This window comes from Trichosurus vulpecula, chromosome 6, assembly GCF_011100635.1.
Source record: "Trichosurus vulpecula isolate mTriVul1 chromosome 6, mTriVul1.pri, whole genome shotgun sequence".
NCBI classification, from domain to species: Eukaryota; Metazoa; Chordata; class Mammalia; order Diprotodontia; family Phalangeridae; genus Trichosurus; species Trichosurus vulpecula.
The window spans coordinates 82,806,957-82,819,114 of NC_050578.1; the positions used below are offsets into that span (position 1 = coordinate 82,806,957).

The 12,158-nt window shown below is 45.2% G+C and overlaps 1 protein-coding gene across 1 annotated transcript; it reads right to left on the reverse strand.

The window, feature by feature from the left end:
• Positions 1–1,304: 1,304 nt before the first annotated feature.
• Positions 1,305–4,399, reverse strand: UTP3 (UTP3 small subunit processome component). Its single transcript, XM_036764498.1, has one exon. It carries the CDS (start codon positions 4,275–4,277, stop codon positions 2,922–2,924), a length of 1,356 nt encoding a protein of 451 aa, XP_036620393.1. The 5' UTR covers positions 4,278–4,399; the 3' UTR covers positions 1,305–2,921.
• Positions 4,400–12,158: the final 7,759 nt, after the last annotated feature.

A 12,158-nucleotide genomic window follows, 5' to 3' on the forward strand; every position in this document is an offset into this window, starting at 1 on the left:
GAAAAGAATGCACAGAGAAACGTATCCAAGCCAACACCTGTTGTGAGATGGGATGAAAACTCGGCAGGAGAGCCTGACAAAAATGTAGTGAGACAGGTGGGAAGATAGTCAGATTACAGAAGCCAGGGGAGAGGAAAGTATCCAGAAAATGGGGGTGGGGAAGGGGGAGACAGTATCAAAAGTTACAAAGGTTAAAAAAAAAAGCCATTGTATTTAGCAGTTAGAGATTATTTTTATTGCTTATCATGGAGAGCTAAAAAGCCAGATCAAAAGGGATGAGAAGTATGCGGTGAATAAACATAGATCCAGGCTTTTTAAGAGTTTGGCAGTGAAAAGAAGATCTAGGACAACTTGAAAGCTATCAAGGACAAGGATAAAGTATGCTTAAAAAGTAGGGCAGATCTAATTATGTTTATTGACAGTGAGAAAAGAGCCAGCAGAGAAAAACAGAAAATGAGAGCAAGAATGATACAGGATAAAGAACACGAGGAGAATTTGTCTTGGCAAGAAGTACCACCTTTGTCTCAAAGACAAGTAAAAGGAAGGATGAATTAAGATGTACAGGGGTTTATGAGTAGGATGAGGGGAACTTATGATAGATAGTTGATTTTCTCAGTAAAGTGGTTTGATGTCTACTGGGAAACAAGTGGCTTTGAGGTAGTATTGAACACTTACAATTAAGATTTGGAATAACCAGAGAAGAGTGTGAATCCAGGAAGAATAAAGATTGCCACAAAGCACCAAGGGCTCAACTGAGTAGCCCAAGAGCATTGGATTGGCAGGGTGTAAAGAGGGGTAGGACAATGAGGGCAGAAGAACCAAAGGTGCAGCACAAGGTTAGTGATTTAACCATAGGGTTAAGAACAAAATTAGGTCAGAAGCAGGTTGAAGGACAAGGAGGTAGAGGTAGGCATTGCAAGTCACAGGGAGCCTGAAGAATAGATTTAGAAGGATAAGGCAGAGGAAGAGAAAATTATCAGAGAGGGGACATCAAAATCATGGCAGTTATCTAAGGTAGGACCATACCTGTAGATGGCTGAGGTAAAGATATAGGGCACAAAGTTGAGAATGATGAAAAAATCAAGGCCAGGGGAATGTGTCACCAAGTCAGACATGGGTTTGGGAGTACAGGAAGGCTGGTCAGCATGCTGATTGTATTCCAGCAACATTCTAAAAGCAAGTTAATGTCCTGAAATGCCACGAGGTCAGTGAAAGAACGTAAATGACTTATTTTTTCTACCTTTTGTGTTAAACCTGAACAATGTGTTCTTTTTCCTTCATGGACCTTCAGGTACAATATGAAATGCTTCTTTAGAGTCCTTTAATAGAAGTTTTGGCTCAGATAAGCACAACACAACCAACTTCATTTCATCTTACTGCATTCCTTCTCTCTCATCACCCAAATTCCCCACATCCCGCTTTGAGTGTTGGGGAGAGTGGTACAGAATACAGAGCAATGGATTTGGAGCCAGAGAACAAGAATTAACATCCTACTTCTGCCATTTACTACCTGTGGGGCTTTAGGCAAGTCCCTTAATTTCCCTAGGCCTCGGTTTCCTGTTCTGAAAAGTGAGGTAGCTGGATCAGATGTCCTCTGAGGGCCCTTAGTTTTATAAATCTGTAATCTTATGACTCTCTCCCCAAACCCTTTTCTGGGTATGTAATGATTTCATTCACTTAAGTATTTTCACATGTAGTAATTTTCTTTTATCCTCACATTCCTGAGATGAGCAAATGAGTACGAGGCCAGAATGATTAAATCACTTCCTCCCCTTTTAAAAACATCCTCATTTTGAACATCCAACATCAGACTCAAACTACACTCATTGGCAATCATCATTTATGCCCCATCAATTATTCAGGTTAATGAATAAAGTAGAACATTTCAATCAAGTCAGAACCCTCACTTAAGCCCTCTACCTTGCTAGTAAACGCCTACTTCCCTTCCTTTATCCCTCAATTCTACCCAGGGCTACAAGAGTACTTAAAGTAAGTTAAATCAGCTTCCCTCCTCCTACTCCTTAAGCATTTGCTTACCCAAGGTACTCGAGTAGTTATGGGCAAAACACACAGCTTTTGGAGCTCCTTGATTTTAAGCAGATACCTTACAAAATTAGTTCATAAATTATGATGCTGTTTACTTTCAAGATGAAAGCATCTCTGAACTACCTCTTTGTAACCCTTTTCAGGGTTAAGTCCCAGGCCAAGTTATTTTGTAGGCAAAGCTTTCAGCCACCACCCTAGCCAAAGAACCCTCATTCTGTCTACATTCCACAAAAAGAAAATTTGACAAAGCTAAATTTACAATAAGGTGAACTTGTCAAGGATATTTGCATTTTAAGACACAAAATGCCTGGAAGAGGACATAATCATCCCAAAGAAGTGAACTGGTGGAATTTTAGGTATGGCAAAAGATTGAATAAGGGAGATTTTAAAATTTCAGTTTTTTTTTTTCCATTTTCTAGGGGTATGATTGTTCCTCATTAAGGGAACATTAAATAAGTGGCCAGGTAACCCATTATGGACAAGACATGGGAAAACCTGATAAAAATCCATGCATTAAAAAAAAAATTAAGGTCTCATTACCTTCAATCTTATCCCTTACACAAAGCTCATATAGGGATTATAGGTCCTACTGCAACAAAGCTGTACAAATAATTCCAAACTGAACCTTCAAAAACCAGATCCTGAATAAGTATGTCTTTCTCGGAAACAATAAACAAATGCACTTTTTGACAAGAAATTAACCCGGGCAGATAAAAGTCCAGCAATAACCAGAAATTACTTCCCCAAGTTTAAAAAAGTTTTACAAGACTATATCCTAGAAAATTAAAAAAGAGGATTGCTTTGTCACTGGAATGAAAAATTTATTGGTTCAAAGTATATGGCTTAGAGCTTTAGTTCAAGGAAGCGAGTTGGCTTTATTTCAGCTTGATGCTCTTCTTGACTCCAGCACGGATGCCGGACAGTTCTCCAGAATACTTGTACTCTTCGGTGCGTACCTGAGGCACCTGTCCCCTTCTGCGGATCTTGGCTCTCCTGAACTTCTCCCGATGCTTGACCCGGGGGTTCCTGTCGATCTTCTTCCTCCTGGGTGTAAGCCCCTTGTTCTTGGCGATCTGATAGGTAATGGCCCTCTTGGTGCCTGGGTCTCCCTCCTCCTCTTCCTGGGCTTCTTCCTTCTTCCTCTTCAGCTTCAGTCTCTCCTCCTCGTCTCCACGGGGCTTCGGGGCCGCTACCTCCTCCGGCTCAGAGTCCTCGGAGGGGGGAGCCGTGGCCCGCACCTGGGGGGGCCTCTTCTTGGGTACGGCCTCGCGGCCTTGGGTCAGCAGCCTTCGGGCCTGACCAGCCAGCCTGCGCTCCAGCGGCGCCAGCCTGTTGATGAGGGTGCGGTAGGCCACGAGCCTGGGGATGACAGGGTGTCCGTGCACGGGGGCGCGGCGAGCCTTGAGCACCAGATAGAAGCTCACGTTGGCGCAGTAGGCCAAGTACAGGCTGTACTTGGTGCGTAAGTAACGGCTGCCGGGGCCCGGCGGCACGAGGCGCAGCAGCGGCTCCAGCTCGTCGCGCAGCTCCGTCAGCTTGGCTTTCAGGTCATGCAGTAGCTCGGGCAGCTCCGGGGCCTCCTTGCGCAGCAGCTTCAGCTTCTCCTTGGCCGGCAGCGCCGCCAGGTCGGCCACTACGCGGCTCGGGGGCTCCCGGGGCCGGGGCTCCTGGGGTTCCTTGCCCAGCGCCTGCAGCCAGTCCAGGCCCGCGTCATCCTCGTGCAGGGCCTGGGCCAGGCGGCGCTGGATCAGCTGAGCCTCCTCCTCCTCCTCGCGGGCGGCCTCGTCGGCCTCCTGCTGGCTCTGCTGCCCCCTGCCCCGGGGAGCCCCGTAGTCCGTATCATAGTAGAGGCTCTTCCTCCGGCCCCACGACAGGCCGGGGTCGGGGTCTTCGGCCTCGCTAAGCACGGAGCTGCCTCCCACGCTGGCCGCATCCTCCCCCTCTCCGTCCTCGTCCTCCTCGTCGTCGTCCTCCTCCTCTTCCTCCTCGGGCACGTCCAGGCCTAACACCTCCTCCTCCTCGGGGTCCTCGGCCCCGCTCTCACCGTCGCTCCACGAGGGCGCCAGAGCCGCCTGCGACCGCGCCTCGTGGAAGGCATCTACCTGGTCCTGGAAATAGCTGGGGTCCCCCGGGGAGGGCGGCGGACCCTGCTCTTCCTTCTCCTCCTCCTCTTCCTGGACCCGAGCCGCCCGGCGATGCCCGACCCCACGCTTCCGAGCCTTGCCCACCATCGCGGCAGCGGCTAGGAGAGAAGCCGGTGCCTCAGGAGCGGTCGGATCCACGCTTCTGCCGACCGGCACCAGACTTCCGGGGGCGATCCCGCCTCTCTTCCGGTTCCCAGATGCCTTGGCGCGAGAGCGCCGAGGGCACTTCCGTTACAGCTGTTTGACGTCATCTCCGTCCACGTACTCTGGATCGTACGGACTTCCGGCGCGCTCCCAACCATGGGCATGGCGGGGAAGCCGGAGCCGCTTCTTGCACGAGCGCGCGCAGCCACGTCAAGGAGGGTGGGGTATCGCGAGAGCCGGGGTTGCGTCACGGCGGGGAAAGGGATTGCGCCCCACCCCTACCTCCTCCTCTCGGGAGACTCGCGCCTCCACGCCACGGGGCCATTCGGCTGTCGATCAGCTAGTGGTGCCTGAGCTGCCAGAGAGGCCTGTGATTCCTCCTTTAGGGTAGGAGCAGCGCCCTCTGCCGACCGAGACCCACCATCTGAGGGGTGGCCCGGGCCCCTGGAAGGGGGCCCCAAGTAAGGAACGGGGCCTGGGCCTGGCGGGTCACCTGTAGTCGGTCAGCAAACACTTATTATGCGTCCACTGTATGCCAGGCGCTGTGCTAAAGCACTGGACGTACCAAGAAAGGCCAAAGACAGGTCCTGCCCTCAGGGAGCTTACAGTCTAATGGGGAAAGCCACAAACGCCCACATACAAACTAGGGATGGGCAGGATAAACCGGAAATCCGCCGCAGGGCACTCGAATTGAGGGGGCTTCCTGTGGAAGGCGGGGGATTGACTTGAGACTTGTGGGAATTAACGAGTCCAAGATGAGGAACGGGAGAGTTCCAAAGCCCCTCCACTAGTGCAGATTGCACCCTATCTGCAGTGTATGGGAGCCACTGGAGGGGGGAAGTGACCCCACAGTCAGAGGCCAGGCTCGAACCCTCTCACCTTTTCCTAGTTTTGAGAGGGTCCTCTCATGTTCCATTTTTTACTTTTAAAGATTGTTACTTTTTTTTAAAAAAAATTGTTTTTAAATTTAAAATAAATTTTATATTAAAAAATTAAAATTTTAAATGTTTTAAAATGGTTACTTCTTTTACTTTTTAAAATTCTGAACTTAACCAGCACCCCCAAAAGACATCTTTTTTTCCTACAAAGTAGAACAGAAAAGAGAGGATTGTACCTGAAGCTACTAATCTGTATTGCTTACAGCTTTCTTTTAAAATGTCCTGGATGTCCCAAAAGTTTTAGTGATGTTTTAAGCTATCACAGTGAAAAAAAAAATGTAAAATAGCTTAGAGATTCTTAATTTTTTTAGTTTTTAAAAGTCTTGTCATAATGATGAGGGCACAGTCTCTGGGAACCCCCTAGAGTCTGGAGTGCAGTCTCTGGGAGCCCCCTTGAGCTGTCCCTGAGTCTTCCGGCTGGATCTGGCCTTCCCCTAGGGCCACAAGCCTCACATTGTCTTTGGGCCCAGATCTCTCCCTCTATTGTTACTTTAGATATGCATGCCTTCAGTTACTTCCCAACCTTGATATCTCACTATCTTGGATCCTGGACTCTGGCTCCACCTTATCTTCCTTAGACTTCCCCTCAAGACCCTCCCTAAACCCCTCTTCTAGTCACCCCAGACCACCCCTCAATCCCTCCTACAGTCTTTGTGTATATAATCTCCATCTTGCCTCCATGAAGGTGCTCAGATTCAATCTAATTCAGTAGGTTGAATCTGGCCCGCTTGTGGAAACAGGCGTCACAGGGTGGGGGGATTTCTTAAGACAGCCCATTATGGTGAATCCCTAATAAACTTTCTCTTTTCCCTTGGCTGAGAAGGCTTGAGTCGAATTCTTTCGGCAGGACCCGGTTCGTCAATATTTTGGGGTGCCGAGCACCCCTCAACCTTTAACCTCTTCAATTGTAGAGCTATCTGACTCTTCATGACTCCATTTGGGGTTTTCTTGACAAAGATGGTGCAGTGGTCTGCCATTTCTTCTCCTGATCATTTTACAGATGAGGAAACTGAGGTAAGCAAGGTTAAGTGAGACAGCTAGTAAGTGATGACAGATTTGAACTTGGGTCTTCCTGACTACAGAGCCAGCGCTTTATCTACTGTGCCATCTAGCTGCTCTGCATTGAAAGCTTTAGTGCAGTTTTAAGTTTTAATAGCTTAAAAAGACTTAAAATATCTTAGAAATAGCTTAATTCTTTTTATATACTAAAAGTCTTAGTACAGTGGTGAGCTTTAATAACATTTAAACTGCACTAACTTGGGGCACCCTATGCATTCACTACTACTCATCTCCATATTTTCAAAATTTCTCTCTTTGTCCTGTTCTGACTGACCTAGTTTGTTCTCTCCTGCATATTCATTAAGTGTTTTTTATCAGCAAAACCCACCTCCAACCTCTCTTCACTGTGACACAGTAAAGTGAATGGTCTCATATGCTGTTGTAACAACTATTTGCTGTCCTTGAATAAGAGGATGTCTAAAAGGACTGCTTCCACATTTGTACAAATTTCTCCTCTCTTGCACTTTTCCCTTGTCTTTGAACTGGGAATGTTTTCTTATTCTGATAATAAATTCTGCTACTTGCATTCCAGATACTCCCCTTTTCTCCTTTGGCTGATCCTTCTCTTTCTCTATCCCTCCCTCTCCTATGAAATGATTTATTTTTATATCCTCAATTGTTGCAAAATGCTACTGATTGGTGTGAGTCTAAGCTATCCATGAAAGCAGATTCCTTAGCATTCTAATAAATCTCCCTTTGGCCTCTTGTCTTTGACCCCAAATTATCAATCCTTGATAATAGATTTGCCTCTCCCAAGATGCTGAGAGAATCCCCCAAACTGTTTATCTATTAATTTGCAAATTTAATGACCCTTTCTCAGGCCTTTTTTTAAATAGCATATAATGCTATTGATCAACCCAGTTGGCTAGACACCCTTTTTTCCCTAGATTTTTACAGCTGTTTCAGTTTTTCTGTTACACCGCTGACAGATCTTTCTCAGTATCTTTTGTAGGATCATCATCCATGATACATCGCCTATGTGTGGGCATGCACAAAGGCTCTGTCCTGGGCTCTCTTCACTCTCCTTTAGTGACTTCATTAGTATTCTTGGATTCAATATCATCTATATGTAGATGGCTCCCAGATTATAGATCCAGCACTGGTCCTGTCTGAATTTTATTCCTGTATCACCAGCTGTTTGTGGGACATTGGATAGCTCTCACTCAACATATCCATAATGGAATTAATTATCTCTCCCTCCTCACCTCTTCTCTATTTCTGTTGAGGGCACCCCCATCATAACCTTGCTGCTGTCCTTAATTCTTTTCACTCCTTTATCCTGTCATGCAATCATTTGCCAAGTCTTATAGATTCTAGCTATGTGATATCTCGTGTCTGCCTCCTGTCCGCATGGCCCACCAGTCTGGTGATCATCTCTGAGCTATAGCAATAGCCTTCTAGTTGGTCTCTCTGTCTTTAGTCTCTCTCTACTCCAATACATTTTCCAGTATCACATATGTGGCCACAGAACCCAAATGCTCAAGAAGGTCCAGTCTCTCTTTTTAATTTGAAGCTTCTTTTTTTTTTCTTCCAGTCTCTCTTTTTGCCTCTAAAAATTTAATAAAACTCCATCTGCTTATCTTTTAAAGCTCTTCACAATCTTGTTTGAGCTTACTTTTTTTTCTGTCCAAAAAACTAGACAGGGAAGGGATTTTGTTTTTACCTTTGTATCTGTAGTGCTAAGCCTACAAGTCTGGTTTGTAGCAGGCCTAACAAGTATGTGTTAAATAAAATTTAATGTTTTGGATGCTTTAAAGTCTTTACAAGGTAAATTCTGGAAATATTTCCAATGGGTATGGGGCAAATTTTGAAATAGCCTCTACTACTAAAGAATTAATATTGCATGTTAATTCCTTTATGCACTCTTCCTATCCCCCATTCATCCAACCAGATTCCCTTAGTTGCTGTTCTCACATATGGTATTCCTTCTGTCTCTGTCTGCCTAGGCTGTCCCTAATATTTGAAATGCACTTCATTTTCGGGGCTGCTTCTGAGGTCCCTTGGTTCCTTCAAAGCTCAGCTTAGATACCATCTACAGGAGGTCTTTCCTGTTTTTTCTCCCCCCCATCCCCAACTATTAGTACCTCTACATTGCTTCTAAAAAAGTTTGTATTAACCTTGTTATCTTAAATGTGTAACTGTTATTTCCTCAGATAGAGTTTAAATTCGAGTGCAGAGAATAATTTTTTTTTTGTCTTGGTATCCCTGGCACAGTGTCTGACACAAGTGTTTATTGATTCATTAACAATGAGAACCAAATATCTTGCCTTTCTTTGATACTGTGAGTTATATAGACCATTCAAGTCTGGAGGGAGGCAGCTTTCCTGTGATCCTGAGTTCTTTTCCTGATTTTGGGGGTGGTGGAGGTTCAACTCTGTGGTGGCAATGTTAATCTGGAGTGACTGTATAGGCATTTGGGAAAGGTGGGGCCCACTGTACTGCTTGGTTGATCAACTCTCTAGAAACTTTTTGTTGTATTTCAGGTGATTTTCATTCGTGTCCAACTCTTTGCTACCCTGTTTAGGGTTTTCTTGGCAAAGACACTGGAGTGGTTTTCCATTTCCTTCTCCAGCTCATTTTACAGATGAGGAAACTGAGGCAAGCAGGATGAGGCAACTTGCCCAGGGTCACACAGCTAGTGAGTGTCTGAGGCTGGATTTGATCTCATGAAGACGAGTCTTCCTGACTCTAGACGGGACATGCTATCCACTGTGCCACCAGCCGGCCCTCTAGAAACTCGTAATTCTTAATTTTCCTACTTGATGAGGGATGGTTGAGGCTGAATTACAGGGCAGCCCTGGAATTCCAAAGGGCTGTATAGGTCCTTTGTGGGCAGGCAGGGGCCTATTACAGATAGAAAGATGGATATGCTCCTGTTGACTGACTGATCACTGAATGCTGAGAATACAAATACTAATGAAAAAGACAGTCCTTGCCCTCAAGGAACTTACATTCTAGCAGAGCGAAGGTTCCCAAAGTGAGCAGTACTGCGCCATGGAGGCCCTAGAAAGATCCACGGGGTGGTAATAGCCTCGGGTGCAATTGGGGGGCATTGAATAAAAATAAGGGGGCAGTGGAAGCACAAGGAAAGAAGAGAAGATAAACTTTTGAAAAACTACTTGTACATGTTTCATCTATTGTATAACAAAGTCATAATGACGACATCATTTTCCAAATAAATATACAAAATGCAAGTTATAACCCATCAGTGGTCAAGTCCACTGACAGGTCTTAACAGGCAAGTAATGGTAGGAGAGCCTGTCGAGCATTGTCAGGAAGTCCAGCATGCATCTGTAGGAATATGTGCCTGTGATGACTTGTTTACAATATGATACTATATGGTTACATGATGCAATGTTGCGTCATCAAAATTTCAATGCAGAAAACCCCCCACAAATTTACAATAAATTATGAAATTTAAGATGTGTCATTTAAAAAAATATGTATTTTTGAAATGATGCAAATTAAAAAAAATAACGTTTAAATGATTAAAGAAAGTAGATTTCCAGGGAGGGTGCTGAGTAATTTTTTTTTTTTGAAAAGAGAACGGTAGGCCAATAAGTTTGGGAACCTCTGTAATGGAGGAAGGGGACTGACACATAAAGAGGACCCAGAAAGTTGAGAAGGGAGGTAGCAGTGAGGGGCAAAGGTGCCTCCAAGAAGATGGAGAAATCCAGAGTGAGGAGTGAAGCTGGGAATGAAGTGAGCATGGCCTGGGCACCATGAAATGATGATTTGGGCAAGGGACTTAACAAATGAGGATGGGGGCATCACCAGGATGGGAAGTTTCTGGTGAGGGTAGGGAGAAAGGTCCAGAGAAGGAGGCAAGAAGTGAGAGGAAAAGGGAATTTTCTTGACTTTTTGTGGGCATAAGTGTGAGCCTTTTCTGTATTCATTTTATATAATAAATGTCTTTCATTCTGTGTCCTTAGCACGGTGCCTGGCACCTAGGTGCTTAATGTTTGTTTATTGATTGATTCTTCATTGTTATGTAAAGTTTGTTTTAATAAATTTGTTCCTATGACTTGTTGGTTTGGTGCTTGCAAGGAATCTGAGAACACCTAGACAAGAGCCAAACCCAGATGTTCCTGGAGACCGTACTCTCTGGTTGCAGACCTGGGCCATGATAGTATTGCTGATAGATTTCCAACTTACACAGTCATTCTCTCCTTGACTGACACATGGGTTACATTTTAATGCCATCCCTTGGTACAAGATAAGGGGAAAAGAAAAGAAAGCCCCCCTCCTATTCTCTCCTAGTTGCCATCACTGTCTCCTCCAGATACGTAGACTGTTCTGTCTTCTTCAGTCCTTTCTGTTACTAGCTTTCCCACTCCTCACCCCCAACACCGGAGCTTATGCCACAGACAGACTTTATTTTCCTAGTTACTCAAATAGAAAAGGGAGAGAGAAGAAGCTCTTGGAACAGAACTGGAAACATTGGCTAGAAATAATCCAATGAATCAGTTCATTTTAATGATTAAATTTGATCAACTGCATGGCCAAATCCAATAAAATGTACAGAAATTGGTAAGAAATGAATGAGACTAATGTCATTAAGACATTTCTACCCACAAATCTATGTAATTATTCCTTGCCAGAATGTTTGCTCTTTTATACACAGTAACTTTTATTACGTTTCTTTTCTAGAGAATGTGTCTATTGCCAAGTTTAAAAAAGGAGTTAGACTCTAAGAGTTATCATCCTTTTTTGGGGGAGGGGTCACAAACTGGATTATGAAATTGGTTTTCTTTGATATTAGTGTGTAACGGGGCGAGTTAGAGCCGACCCCTGCCCTCCTTGGACCTCCGCGCCCAGGGCCTGCTGAGATAAACTCAGGGCTCTGCGGTATGGGTGGAACAGGATGGAGTCAGGAGGAAGGGTCTCACCTTTGTTGCCAACGTGGCAATTCCAGGTCTTTGTCTGGACTTGCCTGACCACATGGCACTTCCGGTTCTTTGTCTGGACTTGCATGACCACATGGCACTTCCGGTTCTTTGTCTGGACTTGCCTGACCACAGGGAACTTTGGGAGAGCATGGGAAGAGAAGGGGAGGAGAGTGGGAGGAACCAGGGCGGCCCTAATGCCTATGTAACCAGAGATAGTACCTACATAACCAAAGATATAAAAGTTTCCTACTAACCTGAATAAATCGGAGTTACTAACCATCTCGTCTCCCGCCTCATTCATTGTCTGCGAGATCAGGCCTTTGCTGGACAAAGGCCTGGGAGTTGGGGGGGCAACGGACCCCAACATCAGTGGACTTTAAGAGGACTTGTAAACCCCTCCCCTTTCCCTCCCTTTCCCTTTCTTTCTTTGGAATGTGTGGACTGTCCTACACATTCAGTGTTGGCATTTCAGAGCAGCAACCTTAGACACAGAATGGTTATGATTTCTTGTGCTCCTGCGGGTAAATTTTATATAGTAATGAATATGGAATGTTCGAGTTGGAAGATAGCTTACAGATCGTAGCAATCAGATCGTAGATAGCAATCAGAGCCGTAGCCAGGACTAGAACCTAGGTCTCATGACTCCACTACTCATTCAAGACATCCCCCTCTCCACCATTCATACTCAGATGAAATGTCTGAAGAGCTTTCACCTTGGACTTTAGTTGCAGATAATTGATAGTAATTTTGGTGACTGTAGTATATTATGATCCAGTCGTGTTCTATGAGCTCTCAATGGTGGAAACTGTGTTTTTTCATTGTTGTAGCCTGAACTCTGCTTCTGGAACTGGCCATTTGGAGTCACTGAGGTCTTGAATCAGCCTGCCTGGCCCAAGTTAAAATCTAGAGGGAGCAAGCTTGTGGTTGCATGTTGCTCA

Bases quoted from the DNA above. Each gene is read 5' to 3' on its own strand.
- UTP3 (XM_036764498.1), bottom strand. From the start codon at position 4,277: ATGGTGGGCAAGGCTCGGAAGCGTGGGGTCGGGCATCGCCGGGCGGCT.